Source organism: Fukomys damarensis, unplaced genomic scaffold, assembly GCF_012274545.1.
Source record: "Fukomys damarensis isolate Sample0158 unplaced genomic scaffold, DMR_v1.0_HiC HiC_scaffold_23, whole genome shotgun sequence".
NCBI classification, from domain to species: domain Eukaryota; kingdom Metazoa; phylum Chordata; class Mammalia; order Rodentia; family Bathyergidae; genus Fukomys; species Fukomys damarensis.
Genome location: NW_022900935.1, coordinates 20024197 through 20042401, shown reverse-complemented (window position 1 = coordinate 20042401; position 18205 = coordinate 20024197). Strand labels below are relative to the sequence as shown.

The window sequence follows — 18205 nt, the reverse complement described above, 5'->3', positions numbered from 1 at the left end:
CTCCATCCGTACAGACCTCCTCCTCCCGCCCGCCCCACCCACCCACCCTGAGCAAACAGCAGCCCCGCCCGCAAGAGTGGCGGCCAGGACAGGAGCCAGATCCTGCCCCAGCGCTGAGCCGGGATGCGCTCGGGGACTGCAGCTCCGGGACACCCCGGTCCCTGCTCGCAGTTCCGTGTGGGGTGCTTCTTCAGGCCTCTGGAGGCGATAGGGGCAGATCTAGTGAACACCAGGATAGCTGGCCTTGTGGGAGCCGGGGCGTGGAAAGAGAGGGCTGGGGGACTGGGGAGAGCAGGAACCGAGGACGCGCGGATGAGAAGCTGCTCCCTAGAGCAGGTCGCGACCCGAGGCGGGGCTAGGGAGGGGGAGTTAGAGCCTGCGTGGGCGTGGTCTTGTCGACTGGGCGGGGCCTAACCAGAGGGTGGGCGTCGGCTCTGGGCCACAGGGTTGAAGTGTGAGCTTGCAACCTCCGTTGGTGGTGGAGTCGAAGCCCACGTTTCTGTTGCCCCGCAGTGGTGGTCTCCCTGCGAGGCTTCTGTCCTGGAGCCACCCAGAGCAGATGCTCCTTCCGGAAGTCGGTGGGTGAACCCCACACTGTCTGAAAATTAGTCATCAATAATAGTCTTCATTTATTGTGGTTATAACCTTGGCCTCCTGGCTCCCGGCAGTGATGTTTCCCACCTGACGCTTCCAACTGTTGCGGGGGGCGGGGAGGCGGGGGGACACCTTGAACTTTTAAGATCTCCTGGGTCCAAAGGGAGATAGGCCTCGGGAGAGTCCCAGCCCCTGAACTCAGCACCTTCTTAGCCTTTGCCCTGGGTGGTAACCAATCCTGGCATGCAGGGGGCATCGTGCCTACGGGTCATGAGTGGGAGGTGACATCTTATGTCCTCTTTCATGCTACCTTCACGAGGAGGAGCACACTATGGCAGGATGGATCAGCTGAGGGCACTGGTGACTGAGGAGGGACTGAGATGAGAGGTGACAGGAAGCAGCAGATGGACATATGGACAGGTCTTGGGAAAGCTGTTCAGGAAAGAGGGCAAAACACCCTGTCCTGGGCAGCACAACCTGCACCTGGCAGAGTCCTGAAGGGCTGAACTGTCGATCTGAAATGGAGGGCTTGGTTTTGGACTGGTCACCAATAAGGAGCAGACCCCAAGCCCAGCCTTAGGTAGATGGCTGCAGGTACCCACCCATGCACAGGCTCTCCTGGCTGTGTCCTCTGACCTGCTCTTGGGTAAAGTGTGAAATTCAGCAAGTACCCAGTGACCCCCTCACTGTGGAAGCACTGGAAGCCTCAACTCATCATTTTGAAAATCCTTTCATTGTTCTGCCCATGCCCCCATGCCTCCTCCCCTGAGCAGTGTTGGCTCAGGCTGGCTGCACTTGCTTTCCCTTGGATACCAAGGACACCTTTGACCCTGTCCACATCCCAACCCATCTGCTTCTCTGAGGGCTGGCCAACAAGATCCAGTGCTTGCTGGTGCCACTGAGCAAGGCAGGTGAGAGAGGCCAGGGACAAGTGGGAGCGAGCCAGGCTGCAGGGCTGAGGCGTGTACAGTTGATGGTGCAGCTTCTGATGGACATTCTGTGCGAAGCGGCTCGGGCAGACGCGGTACTGGAGGGGCCGGTCCCCAGAGTGCAGACGCAGGTGGGTCTTGAGGTTGCTGGAGCTGCTGAAGCACTTGTGGCACATCTGACAAGAAAAGGACACTGGCCTCAGCTATGTCCTCCAGGCTGGCTCTCCCCACTCCCATTTTAGAAGTGTACCCTACCCAGCTCCCTCTCAGTGCAGGCCAGAAAGCTTTTCCCGAGGATTTCTCCCTGAGACCTACAGTATCTATCACATGAAAGCTAAGCAGACCTGGGTCAGTGCCTTCTTTTACTCCCTATGTGATCTTGTATGAGAGAGCTCTCTCTGAGCTTTCCTTTTCTATTCAATAACATATGACTATCAATTCCAAACCTCCTATATTGGGGTGAACGGAATGAGATAATCACATTGAGCACATAGCAGCATCCGTAGATGCAGTAAACATTAACTAGGGCTGAACATGCCAGGAATTAGTGTCATGGTCTGTCTGCTCCAGGGAGTCCTGAGACTCTGCTCAGTGTAAAGCCACTAACCAGAGATCGCACAGCAAGTTGGAGCATAGCTAGGATTTGAACACAGGTAGCCTGACTCAGTAGCCTTGACTCCTAACTACTACACTGAGAGAACCCCTGCCCTCTGCCCTCTCAAGGGATAGGGTCTGGCTGGAAGAAGGGATCTACATTGATTTAATGATTTTCCTACTCTGTATACACTCTGGCCCTAACTTGTCCCACAACCCTGGGAGCTGAGTATTGGGTGTGAATTCTCCAGGACCCCAAACTTCATTACTCTCCCTCCACAAATATACATCTCTAGCCCCTCTTCCAATATCACTCATCTCAACCCGAGAGAGGTTATGTTCATCTTCCTCCAACTCCCATTCCTAGATCTACCCCGTCTTTCCTTGTTGGTCTCCCCTTGCTCAGAGGACTGGGGCACGGATGCTTAGGTGCCATCTTTCCAGGGGCGTAGGGCTCCTCCCCAGGCTGCAGGAGACAGGGAGTAGAGGAGGGTCTCACCTGGCACTTGTGGGGTCGCTCCCCAGTGTGCACCAAGTGGTGCTTCTGCAGGTGGGCGAACTGGGTGAAGCTCTTCTGACACAGGGCACACTGAAATGGACGCTCCCCACTGTGCACACGCAGGTGGACCTGCCAGGTGTGGGAGAAATTTTGCCAACTGCCAGGAGCCACAGCAGGGCCACGGATCCTCTCCACATCTCTGCTTGCTTCCATATAGGACCTCTGGATCCTCCCTCCTGACCTGGCTGTCACCTCTAAAATACTCTCACTCTTCTCCTGCCCTGCGATGCTATTTAAAGTATGATCTGTAGGCCAGCAGCAGCATCTTGCGGCTTGTCAGACATGAAGATCCTCAGGCCTTACCCTAGTTCTGATGAGGCAAAGTCTCTGGGCAGAGCCTGGAAATCCGCAAGTTTATTAGCTGTCTGGGTTGTGTGATGCTCGTTAACGTTTAAAAAATCCTGCCCTTGAGAAACCAGCAGCCGTAACTTTTTTTTTTTTTTGGCGGGGGCCAATTTTCACCATTAACAGAGCGATTTGACCACGCGCACCCCCTGCTGGATAATGCAGGAGATGACGCCAACACCGCCAGGGCTGATTTGTGGGATCCCTCTTGAGAGAGGTTTGTGTCTGGTCTGTGGTCTGGACTCGCCAAAATCTATCCATCCATTCCACCATTTGACCTTCAAACAAAATAAACAGACTTAACCGGGAAATAGCTTGGTGGTTGTTTGAGAGCTTCGCATTAAATGTTAAGAGATTGAGGCCGGGGATTTAGCTCAGTGGTTCTGCCGCCTGCTTTGCTAAATGCAAGGACCCGAGTTTGATCCCCGGTAACAAAAGAAAAATTTTTTTTTTGAGAGATTGAAATCAAAGCCTAGCCTCACCAATAAATGATAGTACCCAGGGGAAACCCCCCACGAGGAGCCTCAGTTTCCCTGTTTTTAACTTAAACGAGCTGCTTTCACAGTCTCCCTAGGGCAGAGAGGACTTTGTTGGTGTCTTCTTATCCCCTATCTACCCCAGATGAACTGTTCAAGGTCCCTTGAGCTAGGTAGAGGCTGCTCAGGAGACCTTTCCAACTCTCAGATTGTAATTCTGGAAACTACCGACAGGGAAGGGTGTCCCTGAAAGACTGAGGGGGCAGCAGAGCCGGGAGGCAGATACCTTGAGGTTGGAGAGCTGTCCGAAGCTCTTGCTGCACACGTTGCACTCATACAGGATTTTGCCGTTCTCTTTCTTCAGCGGGTAGGGGAGGGCCGAGGTCCGGGCCCGGGATCCCACTGAGGTCCGCTTCCCTAGTGCTGTCATGTCAGCCTGCTCCATTCCCAGGGATGGATTTGGGTCATCTCCGGGGCCTGGATCCTGGGTCTGGGAGGGCAGGGTGGGGCCAGAGGCTTGGAAGGGCCCAGGGTTGGGAAGCAGGGTCTGCTCCGGGTCACTGCAGCGCCCAGGTTCATGGGCTGTCATCAGCAAGCTGGGTACAGCCACGGTGGGGTAGGCAGTGTCTTGGGGCAGTATGAAGAGGTGGGGACATTGGACAGAAGGTAGGGCCCCGTAGGTGAACAGCTGAGACGGAGGCGGGAGAAGTGGGCACCTAGGGAAGAAGGGGAGGAAGTGGACTGGGAGCTCGGTGGAGATGGGGACAGAACGAGGGCCAGGGTGGAACGCTGAGGGGCTGGGGATCTTTGTGTTCAGCTGGGAGGTTGGACTGGAGCTGTTTCCAGGAGTCAGGGACTGGCACGGGGCCCCGTGGGCAGCTGTTTCAGGCTGGCCTTCCATCTTGTCCTTGCTTAGTGGGTACTTGACTGTGAGCTTTTCACCATCAGTGGAGCTGGTGTGCAGTCCTGGGGCCCGGTGCTCTGAGCAGGAAGGGGAATAAGGTCAGGTCCCCACAGCCTGGGGTAAAGGTCTGTTCCCTGTGCTGCCTGGCTGGGAAAGAACTCTGGCCTGCAGGCTGGGGGGCAACTCGGGTAAGGTGACTCTCTTGCTGCACTTCTGCTATTGCACTTGCCACTAAAAGCTGCTAGCCTTTCTGTAGGGCTGGGCAGTTTCAAGGAGAGAAAACAGTTATTAAGCCTATTAGACATCCTGGTGGAGAAGTCAAGTGGACAGTTGGATAAGTTGGTTTGGAGCTCGAAGGAGAGGTCTGAGCTGGATACATAAACTTGGGCACTGGCCAGGTATGGTGGTGTACACATGTGTAATCCAAGCACTCAGGGGGCTGAGGCAGGAGGGTTTCTGCGAGTTCAAGACCTGAGCTATGTAGCCTGAGCTACGTAGTGAGATCCTATCTCAAACAAACAAACAAACAAACTAAATTAATTAATTAGGGTGACACTAGATCTTGTGTGTCCAAAGTGGCAGCTGCTGTATACGTGTGACTAAATTTATATTAAAAATAAGTTGAAACTGGACATGGTGGTGTATGCCTATAATCTCGGCACTCAGGAAGGAGGATCACCATGGGTTCAAGGCCAGCTTGAACTACATAGCCAGACCCTTTCCGAAACAATCAAACAACAACAAAAAGTTTAATAGAGAGTCCACTTCTTCAGTCGCATTAGCCACATTTAAAGTGTTCAGTGGGTGGTGGTACTGGACAGCACGGGCGTGGATGGTCCCTGCTGCTGGGTGGAGTTCAGTCCAGCAGTGCTATTCTAAGATAAAGTGAACAGGAGAGAGGCAGAAAAAAAGAACAGAGAACAGGGGAGAGAAGACGGGAGGGGAGAAAATGAAAAGGGGAAGGGAGGGAAGGAGAGGCTCTAGGATGAGTTTGAGGCTTGAAAATATTTAGAAGGTACGAGGAAGAGCTAGCAAGGGAAGCAGAGATAACACCAGTGAGGTGGCATTAAGGCTAGGAGTAATAAAAAGTAAAGCCCTAGGGCTAGGGGGCTAGCTCAGTGGTAGAGCATTTAGCATGTGCAGGGCCCTAGGTTCAATCCCCAGCACTAGAAAAAAAAGAGGTAAATATTTAAAAAATAGATCGTCAGGTTGGATCTTCATTTATTCACCTGGCCAGCTTTACTGAGCTGTTTCTCTCGGTGTCCTGTGCCGGCATTCCAGGATCAAGGACACGGCAGGATAGGCCTTACCTCCCCAGGAGTTCTCGGACACATAAGAAAGGGTACCCTACAATGTAGCACACCTAGAATGCAGGGATGAGTGACAGCTAACTTCTGCGGTGTGCCCAAAGTCCTGGAACTAGAAGGGACACAACCAGCACAAGTGGGACTCTCAGCCCTGCTCCCTAACTTGCAGCAAACGAGGAACTGTCCCCACCACCCTGCAACCTCAGCTACACCTGTTCCCTTCCTATGCAGAAGAAAGCCACTGCCCGCCTCCTCTGGCTCAGCTGTCACCCTCTTGGAAAAGATCCCAACACATCAGAGAACTTCAGGACAAGAGGTAGAAGTAAAAGGACCTCACCAGTGACCCCAAGTCCCCTCCCTGCCATCCTGAAACTTCTTCGTGTCTGTCTCCCCCAGTCCTCCACCAAGGTGCCGGTCCAGCCCGTGCCCTGGGCTTACTCATGGTTGTAGTGTCCTCTCTGAGACCTGGTGGGGCTGTGCCCAAGGTTGCCAGCTGCACAGCGTACAAGCATAGGTCCAGGCGCTGAGGACAGGCCAGCAGGGAGGACCTGGTTGGTGCCCATGTCAAGGGGCATGGCCAGCTGGCACAGGAAGATCCATGAGCTTGCATTGTGTCCGGAAGAGGCCTGTAACCTGAGGAGAACTAGAGGGCAGAGGGCAAGGGGCTTAGGGGCTGGGGCCTGGGACCTGTGGGTCACTTGAATTGCCCCACCCCTAGTTCAGTTTCCAAAGGGGAGAAATTATGACACCATAAACCCCTCCCTTTAGCTGTCACTCAAGTATTCCTCCCCTCATCCAAAGGTTTATTTCCCAAGGACTTTCTCACACAGGGATGTGCTCCCCTTGCCCTGGGACCTCCTCTTCTCCCTCCCCAACCCAACCTCATCCTGATCCCTGACCATCCTGGTCTCTGGAGTGTCGCAGACCATCTACTGTGTTGTATAGAATGCAACCAAGGTGAATTTGGGGAAAATCCTCACCCAAGACTGTAAATTCCAGAAAATACCCGCCACCAAGCCCAAGTCCATGGTCATCAGCCATCCTTCTGCATGGCCTTTCCCCTTCTTTAGCCCACAAGAGGCTCTAGGACCTGAAGCATGGGGCCGGGGTCTCTGGCACCTCAAGGACTTATCCCCATGTGCCCAGGGCAGGGCAGGAGGTGCTTCGAACCAGGAAGGTGGGGATCTAGCCCATTCCCCAGCATCTCCTCCTACCGTGAGAGTGAGCCTGAGACTCCACCCTACCTGGTCACCTTGGCAGAGCTGGAAATCCTGGCTGGGGGTCACGGAGCACCCCGAGTTCCCCAGTGCCTTGGTCTTGTGGCAACGACCCAGTTGTGCAGCTGGTTTTCCCTTCATGCCACTGGTACCTGCTGGGAAGATGGCTGTCAAGAGGAGCTGTGAAGATTCTCCAGGTACAAGCCTAGCTTCTAGGAAGGGCTCTCCCTCAAAGTTTCCCTCCTCTCCTGTTTCCCTATCTGCAAAATTGAGGTTTGGACTAGTTGATATGTAAGGACTCCTGTAGTTCTGATATTTAGAAGTCAGTGTTGTTCTAGTAAGCATAGAAAGGGGATTAAATGAAAATTAATCAAGCAGTAGAGATGCACAGAGGTGGCCTGAGAGAGGAAGGACCCTCCCATCACCTCACACCCACTGAGGCATCACTCACAGGCAGCTGCTGCCCACCCACTGCCCTCCTTCCCCAGCCATAAGTCCTGCTGCAGAGCCAGGCAGCAAGCCAGCTGGAGGTTTCCAGGAAACATGCATATTCTTCAGGGCCACAGAGAATTGAAGAGCCACAGTGCCCTGTCACCCAGGCTGCCCAAGGCCCCACTCCCTGACCAGAGAGGAAGTCTGAGTGAGCTGAAAGTCCCCAGGGATCCCCTGGCCCCCTGACAGACACTCTGAGTGCTCTCTATCTGCTTAGTCAGCACCTGGATTCTTTGCCAGTTTCCATTTTGAGGCCACACAGCCGAGGGACCACCTCAGCTCACCAAATGTCCAAAACAGCCCCTCCCCATGACCACCCTCTTCATCCTTAACCTCAAATGCCCCAGATCCTAAAACCCTCATGCCAGGGCCTCAGCCCTCCAAAGCCCCTTTTCCTTTCCCTCTTGGCTGACTCCTCCCCAAACCTACCTCAGGCCTCAAGTGCTGTGAGCCCAAAGGTGACCTGTGTGTCTCGGCACCTGGCTCTGCAGCAGTCCTCTTGCCTGAGGAAGGAAGAGGGTGGGCAGGAGGACAGCAGCTGCCTGTGACTGAGGCCCCAGTGGGTATGAGAGATGACAGGAAGGTGCTACGTTTGAAGTTGCTTCAAATCGGAAGGGGGGGGGGCAGTCAGGCAGGCCTGGGGGCTGGGTGAGACCTGACAAGGGGGAGCCCTCCACCCACCTTTTACCTCCCGTGGCAACTCTACAGGACGACTTTGTGGGGTTAGACTGTAGCGAACTGAGCTATGGCACCTCAGAGTACGGGTGCGTGACTGTAAACGCCTCATGGTGGTAAGGTGTTATCTGCTCTCAGAGAACCCAGATGGCTGAGCTGGAGAGGGACATAGCAGGGTTCAAAGGCTGGAGTCGGAGTTCTGAGGATGCAGACAGGCCAACCTGAGACAGCAACAGGCGGAGGTGATGACAGGGAAGACAGTGATGGTGACCGTCAGGGTCAGGAGCAGGCAGAGACGGTGACAGAAAAGGCAGATATGGTCGTAGGCTAGGACAGGCCACATAGGAAGATGGGGGTGAGACGGAGCACAGAGCATGAAGCCGGCCTCACAGAGCAGAGGTCCGGTACAGAGCAAACCCAACTTCCTCCTCCTCGTCCCATCGCAGATCTCTGATCATGAGAAATTCTATCCTCAAATCCAATAGAGGGCTGAGGTCCCAAGAGGGCAAGAGATAATTCGAGGACACAACAAAATGGGTATAAGGCAGGACAAGAAATGGGAAGGTTGAGCCATTTCATTTTTCCACGAGCACGAGAGGGCCCTGGGGGCCTCACCTGAGTTCCTGTGACTGGGTCTGGCCCAGGAAGACACAGTCCTCACCCAGTGGGTCCAAGTTTCCTAAGGGACACAGTTCCACTCAGTCATTCAACCCCATCCCAACTGTGCTACCAAGGTGGCCTGGGACATGCAGGGACACCTCAGACTATCCGCTGCGCTCCAGGACCACATGACAGTGTTTTCCTACCGACTCAGCCTGGGGGCTGGCACTGACCTCCACCATGGCCTCCATCCCTTCCTGTCACGACCGTTTGCCGTGTAACTTGTCCCTACGTGTCTGTGAATATTTCAAGGACAGGGATCATTCTCTGCTCATTTTTGTTTCTCGTGTAGACATTTGCCAGGTGTTTTGGATGTCCAGCATCAGAGCACGGCCCACAACCTGCACTGAGGGAAGCAGAAAGCACCTCCCACTGCAAAGCCAAAATGGCCAGATGTTTAATTCTAACCTCCCCTGCCCAGCACACAATACAGGCACACGCAGACCAGGTGGCTCAGATGCTCCATGCTGTGAAGCTGAAGACAGCGGCCCCGAGGGGCAGGTAGTGGGGCCTCCACTCTGTGAACAAGGCAGTACATGGGGCTGCCAGGTCAGAGGAGGTAAGAACAGGGTTCAGCGTGGGCTGCCAAGTCCCTGCTGGGCTGGTCCTGGGGCAGGATTTTGGCTGTGGTCCTAGCTGCTGCCAGACTCCCTTGATCCAACCTGTTCTCCAAGCCTTGCTCTGCAACCTTCCCAGGCCCTCTGTATGCTTCCCCGGCATCTTCTCAAATTCCGTTCTTAAATCCTCTTGAAATGGCTTCCATGAGCTTACAACCAAGAATCCCACATTATACGTGTCCGGAATAGAAGGTGAAGCAACCAGGCTCAGGCTAGAATAGACAAGGACCGGTGTAAATAGCTAGCTTTACAAGCTGTTTACTTACTACATGTCTGGAATTGTGCAAGGGACCCCAAATGCTTCATCTCACTTAATCCTCACAGCAATCCTGTGTAGTTGGTTTTATTATTCATTCCCATGATCCACAGGAGCTGGGAGAGAGTGAGCCATTCACCCAGAGCCACACAGCAAGCATCCCAGAGGTCTCTAGTGCCAAACCTCAGATCTTGCCATCTCTTGACAATTTCAGCCGCCCTCATTACCACACCCATGCCGTCACGTCTGCTTCTCAGAGCCTTTCTTCTGAGGCCCCACTACCAATACCAAGACAACCCTCTTAGCCTTCCCCAACCCCTACCCCTAGGGGCCCCCTCATATCCTTCCAATTAATGGAGGAGCTCTTCCCATGATCTCTTTGCAGTCTGGGTTCGCCAAAACTCCACTCTTCAAAGCTGGAGGCCTCCCAAACTCCCAGCAAGCCTTTCTGAGGATCACGGGGGAGCGAGGGTCCCTGGTACCCAGACCTCCAAGGGGATCCACACACCTTTGGATTCCATCTGCCAACTCCACCCCTTCTGGGGGCACAGCCCCCAATGCTCAGAAAAGTTACTATTATGATTGCTTAGAAAACAGAAAGAGAAGTGGCTATAGGAGCTTCTAAGTCACCAATCCTGAAAGTCCCCTGCTCAGCTAGGAAATGTCCTAGGAGGTGGGCTGAGGATGCAGCCCTCAAGTTCCCACTCCAGTCTCTTCCTGAGCCCAGGATCTCCCAGATCCCGTCCTGCTGGCTTCCATGCTCTGTAACATCACAGGCCTAGCTATGATGTCACAGGCCTGTGATGTCACCTTGTCCCATCCCCTCAGAAGCACAGGGTAGGAACCGTGGCCTTCTAACAGGGAAGCTTGAGCAATTGCCGAAGCCTAGAAGAGAGCGCCAGGCTAAGAATGTCCTCAGAGACCAGAGTGGGCCTGAAAGGGAAGTGGAGTTGAGCTGCCTGTGGGGCAAATAGGGGACACAGGGAGCCCTCTGAAGAGGAGGCGCCCCTGGAGCAGGGGCCAGGCTAGAGGTGTCAGGGTCCTCAGTCTCCCGGTCCTCCTGCCCACTTCCTTCCATCCCTCTTCTGTGAATTACAAAATGATACGTGCTGGTGGTAGTTTTCGGACAACAGAAACTGTGAAAGGAAGAAATGGACGCTCCCCTCCTCCACCTAGTCCAGTGGTCACTGTGAACTGCTTCGGGTTTATCCTTCCACAGTTCGCTGTGATCAGCAAACAGGTAAATGGATTTCTAAAAGTTTTGTTTTTCGATAAACATGCGACCACACAATCTGTATTGTTCTGTTGCTTTCCCCATCAAGCAGTGCATGGTGGCCATCATGTCATGCTATCTACACACTTGTCTGCCTCTTGCGTTTTCCCGACTATGCACTGTTTCACTGTGGGGAATGGATGTGTGTTATGTAGCATTCCCTTACCAATGGACACAGAGGTAGACTCCAGTTTTTCCCTCTTCAACAAAAGGCTGGAAAGGAGCTCCCTCAGAGTCCAGAATGTTTAAGTCCCTGCAGAATATTTAAGAATATTAATTTTATGTACCACTGTACATTTGCAGGATGTAGATAGTAGGGCATTGTTATGCTTATGTGAAGATGAGAAGTCAGTGTTAACTTGGTCCTTTCTGCTCATGTTTGCCGTGATCCCAAAACTGCTCTAAAAATAAATTTTATTAATTAAAAAAAAGAATATTAATTTTAGTACTGGATGTGGTGGTGTACTCCTGTAATCCCAGAACCTGGGAGGCTGAGGCAGGAGGATTTCCATGAGTTCCAGACCAGCCTGAATACACAGCAAGACCTTGTCTCAAGAAAAAAAAAAAAAAGAATAAAGAATATTAACTTTAGGGCCTGGGATTTAGCTCAGTGGTTCCGCAAACTGCCTTGCAAGTGCAAGGACCCAAGTTAAATCCCCAGTACAAAAAAAAAAAAAAAAAAAAAAAAAAGGAATATTAACTTTATGCCTATAATCTACGTGGAAGGCTGAGGTAGGAAGACCCCAAATTCAAAGTCATCCTAGGCAATTTGTGAGACCTCATTTCAAAATAAAAAGAGCTAGAGCAGTAGCTCAGTGGTAGAGTATCCCTGGGTTTCATCTCCATACTTCCAAAAAAAAAAAAATTAGCTTTGCTGAGCTTAATCCCATCTGAGTGAATTTATAGTAAATCACTTAACCCCTCTTCCTCATAAAGCAAAATCTACCTCATAGAGTTCTTTCCAGGACTCCTCAGAATATTTCAGGTAGCTGGGTGTGATGGCGCACACCTATAATCCCAGCACTCAGGAGGCTGAGGCAGGAGGATCATAAATTTGAAGCCAGGTTGGGCTACATAGTGAGTTCAAGTGAGCCTGAACTTTACAGCAAGACCCTGTCTCAAAGAAAAAGAAAAAGAGGGATTTAGCTCAGTGGCACTGTGCCTGCCTCACAAGTGCAAGGTCCTGAGTTCAATCCCCAGTACCAGAAGGAAGGAAGGAAGGAAGGGAGAGAGGGAAAGAAAGAGGGCTGGGGATTTAGCTCAGTGGTTCCACCTCCCGCCTCGCAAGCACAAGGTCCCAAGTTTGATCCCCGGTACCAAAAAGAAGAAAGAATGAATGGAAGAAAGATAGAAAGTCCATGTAAATCCCTTAAAATGATGCTTGCCTGGCCCAAAGTAAGCACGCAGTCCAAAGTGGTGACTGTTCCTTTGTCACGTCATCCTCTGCCTAGTTGGGCAAGTGTCTAGAAGAAGCTTTCTAAAAGTGTTAAATTGGTGATGAGTATTCCTGGCTCACTTGGGAAGATTGGAATTTGGGCAGCACTTGAGCATGGCGATGCACACCTGTAATTCCAGCACTCTGGCAGGCTGAGTCAGGAAGATCTCAAGCTTGGTCCCAGCCTGAGCAATTTGTTTATTTATTTTTATTTATTTCAGCCTAGAAGACATCTTTAATCAGTACTCCTGTCATCTAGGAGACTGAAAGCAACAATAATTTTAAAAGGAGATATTATTTATCATCACTTTATTATACACAACTTTATTCTCTCTAGAATGTATTTTAGCTTCTGAATTATTTTCCTAAAAATTTCAGCCCATTAATTGCAAGGTAACACATGCATGCAATGATAATCTTTTTTTAACTTTTTTTTCTTTTATTGAGTTTATTGGTACATTTTAGGTATACAGTACAGTTACATTCATTACTGGGATCTTGTACCTTTACGTGACAGGTCTTGGTTCTCATTTTTTCCCCTTGTCCCTGCCCTCCCTTCACCCCTTCCTCCCCTCCCCATTTACAAACACTTTATTTCCTTTTTTTCATTTTCTCATATTTTTTTCTTATCTAATTTAGCAACTTAATAAGACCTTGTCTCAAGATGATGATGAGAGGAGGAGGAGGAGGAGGAGGAGAAGGAGGATAGGGCTGGAGACTTAGCTCAGCGGCACTGCGCCTGCCTTGCAAGTGCAAGGTCCTGAATTCGATCCTCAGTACCAAAACAATAAAAATAAAAATAATAGTAATAATAGGCTAGGGATGTAGCTCAGCCAGAAAGCCCTGGGTTCAGTCACCATTAATCCCTCATGAAAAGCAGGCTTGGCCCCACCCTACTGTCCACACCATCACAATAGTAGTTTGCAGTGCTAGGCCCCTGTCTGGGAGCCAGCAACCAGGAAAAGCACTTTTTGGGGGTGGGGTTGAGAAAGGGTCTTGCTGTGTAGTTCAGGCTGGCCTTGAACTTGTGGCAGTCCTGCTGCCTCAGCCGCCCAAGTGCTGGGATCACAAGAGTGTGTCACCATGCCCCTCTGCTCAACCAGGCAAAGCACTTTGACATCTTTGCTACCTTGCACGGTGACCCTGCCAGATGGATGATGTTATTCCGATTTTACGAATGAGAAAACCATAGTCAGAACAGCACTTGAGTGACAGCTATGTTACGTGGCATTGCCGTAGTTTCTGGAACATGAGCCAGCAAGTTAGAATATGACCCAGACCCTGGAATTCATAGTCCAGCAGTCAGAAGGTTTCTTGGGTGAAATGGAGAACGGTGCAAACATCAGGCTCATTACTACATCAGGCAGGGCTGGAGGGGACAAAGCAGAGCCCAGGGTCGGGCTGACTTCTGCAGTAAGAGGCAACAGAACCACAGCCAAAGTCCCACTTCCTCTCTGAGAACCTCAAAAACTTCTTCAGCCCATAACCACGGCCGCCTCTGGCTTTGAGGCAAGCCAGCAGAGTGCTCGGCTGGCTGGGGGCACCAATCCAGGAGCCCTGTTGCTGGCTACTTTGAAAGAACAGTAAGCAAAGGCTTCAGGAGATGTCGGCACCATCCATCCTGGGCTTGTGGGGGAAGCTACTGGCTGGGACCGGCTCCAGGGCTCTCTGCTCAGCGCCTGGGTGGTTAACACCTCCCGCCCACTGCCTCTTGCTTATCTCCTCCATCAGCCTAGCTGTGGGTCTGTCGGATGCTTTGAGTGGGCTCTGGCTTCACACCTCAGAGCGGGGAAGGAGGCAAAAGGATGACCAGCTCCCAGCTTTGCAAAGGGGTCTGGGGACTCTTGCATCCTCCCCTGCATCCACCATGACCTTCCAGTTCTGTGGGCAAAATTCCAGATACACATCTGAGATCATCCTACCTACTGACAAGAGGAGGGTCACACTGCTGGGGCCAATGTATCAGCTACGCATCACCGCCTGCCACTTTCCCGAGTGGCAGGGACCGGAAGACCAGGAGCATGCCCACTGTTGGAGGAGTGCTACATGTTACGGACAAATGTGCACCGGAATAGTCTGTAGCCAGGAAAAAGCAGGAGGTAATTTCTTCAATGCCTCCTATATGCCAGACCTCTCTACCGTTATCTCATCTAATCTTCCTCAAAAATCTTCCAAGGTAAAAATTATCACTTTCCCTGTTTTACAGCTGAGCAAAGATTCAGTCGGGGTCAACCAGGTAACCTCAACTCAAATGTTTACAGTTGCCATATAGTTAACCTAAAGGGACCCAAGAATAAGTGTGATACAGATGGTGCCCAATTTTTAGCGCTGGTATCGGAAGATACAAAGGGGAGGGGTGGGACGGAAGCAAACCAGAGAGCAAAAGCCATTCTTAAAGAACAGCCACTGCTCAGCAGTTTAAAGGCAAGTGTTGTCAGAGTTCTGATCGGGAGGCTGAGGCAGGAGGCTCTCAAATTTGAGTCTCAAGTTTTCAGTCTGCAAACCTTGCCTTAAAACACCAAAAAATAAAGATGAATTTAAAAGGGCTGGGATTGTAATTCAGTGGCAGGTTGTTTAACTAGTATATGTGAGGCTGTGGATTCAATTTCCAGGAATACCAAAAAATAGTAGTAAAACTCTTTCTACATACAGAGGAAATGAACTTATAATAGGAAATTCTAGCCTGGTACAGCAGCACATGCCAGTAATCCTGTACTCTGGGAGGCTGAGGCAGGAGAATTGCAAGCTTGAGCCCATCCTAAGCAACTTAGCAAGACCCTGTCTCAAAATCTTAAAAAATAAAAACTTTAAAGCTGGGGCCAGGAATGTAGTTCATCGGCACTGCACATGCCTGGCAAGCGCGAGGTCCTGAGTTCAATCCCCAGTACAAAAAAAAAGTGGAGCTGGGCGTGGTGGCGCACGCCTGTAATCCCAGCACTCAGGAGGCTGAGGCAGGAGGATCATTGTGAGTTCGAGACCAGCCTGGACTACATCATGAGTTCCAGGTCAGTCTCAACCACATAGTGAGATCCTGTCTCAAAAAACAAAAAACAAAACAAAACAAAACAAAAAGTGGAACATGCTTGTAATCCCAGCACTCAGGAGACTGAAGCAGGAGGATCGCCTTGAATTTGAGACCAGCCTAGGCTACATAGTGAATTCAATGTCAATTTGAACTACACAGAGAGATCCTGTCTCAAAAACAAAACAAAACAAACAAAAACATTTTTTAAACTCCATTCTCTTATCATATACAGAGCTATCTCAAAAGCAAACCTAAAAGCTGGGCATGGTGATGCATACCCATATTCCCAGCACCTTGTGAAGTTGAAGCAGGAAGATCACAAGTTTGAGCCCAGTCTGGGCAACTTAGGGAGTCCCTGCCTGTAAATACAAAAGGGCTGGAGACACAGCTCAGTGCAAGGGCCCTGGGTTCAATCTCCAGGACTGAAAAAAAGAAAATCTAAATGTAGGAGCTAAAACTGTAAAACTCTTATTAGAAGAAAATATAGAAACAAGTCTTTGTGGCCTTGGGTTAGTCAACACCTTGTTAGCCATGACATCAAAAGCCTAAGCAACACGAGGCGGACTTTACTTTTGGGTTTTTATTGTTTTTTGTTTTTGTTTTGTTTTGTTTTTTGGTGTTAAAGAGAAGAGATTCTAATTATAAAATAATTCCAGTGAATTGATCTGAAATTCTGGTTACACCATCCTAAAGAAAAAGTTGGGGGGGGTGATATAGGAAAATTTATTTAAAAGTTAAATTATAAAGCCAGGTGTGGTGACACAGGCCCGTAATCCCAGCACTCTGGAGGCTGAGGCAGGAGCATTGCTGTGAGTTGGAGACCAGCCTGAGCTACACAGTGAGTTCCAGGTCAGTCTCAACTATGTAGTGAGACCCTGTCTCAAAAAAACAAACAAAAAAAAACAAAAAATAGCCAGTGTCAAAGTTTAAAAGCAGGCCTCATTTTGTGCAGTAAACATGTGGCGAGACTATTACTACATAGTTTTTGTTTTGTTCTTTTAAATGAAGAAAATATTTGCTTAAGGGTTGCATACTTTTTTTTGGAGTAAATCTGAGTGATCCTACTCCTTTAGAGTAAAACTAGTGCTTACTGGTTTCCAGTTGTATTTAGCTTCTGGTTGGAATCTGAAAAAAATGGAAACCTAAATGAAATAGACAAAAGTTCCCTGACTTTTCAGGTGAATACAAAAAAAAAAAGCATCAGCAACAAAAGATGAAATAGACACATTTGATTTCAACAAAATTAAAAGATATTTGTGCTTCAAAGAATTCCATGAAAGAAAGAAAGAAAAATGTGAATAAAAAGGAGGGAAGTAAATATTGGCAAAAGTATAGAGAAATTGTTGGTGGGGTTATACAGTGGTTCAGGCACTGCGGTAAAGCAGTTTGGTGGTTACATGAAAAGTCAGAGTTATATTCCATTTGCAGAGTAGCCTCTGGATAACTGGAAACAGGTACTCAGACATGTTCACAGCAACATTATTCACAGTGACCAAAAGATAGAAACAGCCGGTATATCCATCAGCAGGTAGATAAACAAATTGTAGCATACATGTAAAATGGAATATTTTTCAGTCATAAAAGTACTGATACATGCTTCAACATGGATGAACTTCTAAAACATTACACTTAGTGAAAGAAACTGGACACAAAAGGTCACTTAATGGTCAGGTGCGGTGGTGTACACCTGTAATTTTAACATTCTGGGAGGCTGAGGCAGGAAGAGCCCAAGTTCAATCCCAGCTTAGTGACTTAACCAAGACCTTGTCTTGAAATTAAAAATTTGAAAAAATGGCTGGCAAATTGATCATTGCGAGGGGGTGTGGGGGGACTGGTGGGAAGGGTCAGGTGAAACTTCCTGGGAAAAAGGTTTTGTTATGTAGTGACAGAGATGTCTTGGAAATACCCAGAGAAGTCACGGTTGTACAAAACTGTGAATGTACTGAATGCCTCTGTATTTTCACTTTAAATGGTTAATTTTAAGTTATCTCACCTCAAATTACTTTTTATGAAAAGAAACTGAGGGCTACAGATGTAGCTCATCATCAGAGTGCTTGCTTTATGTGCAAGGCCCTGTGTTTCATCCCTGCCACCACAAATATAAATAAATAAAAATAAAAATTAATTAATTCAAAAAGAGCAAAGCAACCCACAGAATGAATGAGAAAAACATTTTCAAATCATGCCACTGATAGGAAACATGTAGACAACACCTACGAGGGATGGGGATTTAGCTCAGTGGTTCCAGCGCCTGCCTCGTAAGCGCAAGGACCCAAGTTCGATGCCCGGTACCAAAACAAAAACAAAAACAGCACCTATGATTCAATAATAAAAGGAAATCCAATTTAAAAATAGGGCAAAGGAGTGAAACAGACATTTCTTCAAAGACTAAGTACAAGTAGCCAATAAGCAAGTAAGATGTTCAAGGTTAGATTGTTGCTCAGTAGTAAAGCACTTGCCTAACATATGTAAGGTCCTAGGTTTGAGCCCTAGAATCGGGGGCAGGGGAGAGAGAGAAATGGAGAGAGAGGTTCAACATCATTAATAACGAGGGAAATGCAAACCAAAACCACAATGAGATACCATTTCACACCCATCAGAGTGGCTATAATTAAACGAACAAATGAGCAGACAGACAAAAATTGGCAAAATAATGTTGGTGAAATATGGAGATGTTGGAGCCCATCACTGATAGAAATAGATAATGGTGCATAAGACAGTGGAAAACAGGCTGGTGATTCTTCAAAAAGTTCAACAAACCAAGGGCACTGAAAAATGTTATGTTCAAGTAGAAGCTTGTATATAAATCTCCACAGCAACATTCCTTAGAAGAGCTACAAAGTAGAA

The 18205-nt window shown here is 49.5% G+C and overlaps 1 protein-coding gene across 5 annotated transcripts; it reads right to left on the bottom strand.

The window, feature by feature from the left end:
* Positions 1–614: 614 nt before the first annotated feature.
* Znf683 (zinc finger protein 683) lies at positions 615–10332 on the bottom strand. Of its 5 annotated transcripts, XM_010633163.3 has the most exons (11): positions 10134–10330; positions 9415–9581; positions 8926–9098; positions 8708–8771; positions 8170–8419; positions 7847–7920; positions 6953–7077; positions 6147–6351; positions 3784–4478; positions 2617–2745; positions 615–1699 (listed from the first exon to the last, which is right to left on the bottom strand). In XM_010633163.3, the coding sequence occupies exons 7-11, from the start codon at positions 7064–7066 to the stop codon at positions 1301–1303; spliced, it is 1542 nt and encodes a 513-aa protein (XP_010631465.1). In that variant the 5' UTR covers positions 7067–7077; positions 7847–7920; positions 8170–8419; positions 8708–8771; positions 8926–9098; positions 9415–9581; positions 10134–10330; the 3' UTR covers positions 615–1300. The 5 variants fall into 5 exon arrangements, with proteins under 5 accessions (XP_010631465.1, XP_010631470.1, XP_010631458.1 ...); XM_010633168.3 differs by lacking the exon at positions 2617–2745 and adding an exon at positions 2491–2583 and having other exon boundaries at positions 8926–9581; positions 10134–10332; XM_010633156.3 differs by having other exon boundaries at positions 6953–7080; positions 8926–9581.
* Between the last annotated feature and the right edge of the window lie 7873 nt (positions 10333–18205).

Excerpts from the sequence above, each read along its gene's own strand:
- Znf683 (XM_010633156.3), bottom strand. The coding sequence starts at position 7,066 with ATGAAGGGAAAACCAGCTGCACAACTGGGTCGTTGCCACAAGACCAAG. Across the intron at positions 4,479-6,146 it reads AGAGGACACTACAACCATGA|AGCACCGGGCCCCAGGACTG; the intron begins GTAAGCCCAGGG and ends CTTCCTGCTCAG. Across the intron at positions 2,746-3,783 it reads GACAGCTCTCCAACCTCAAG|GTCCACCTGCGTGTGCACAG; the intron begins GTATCTGCCTCC and ends CACACCTGGCAG.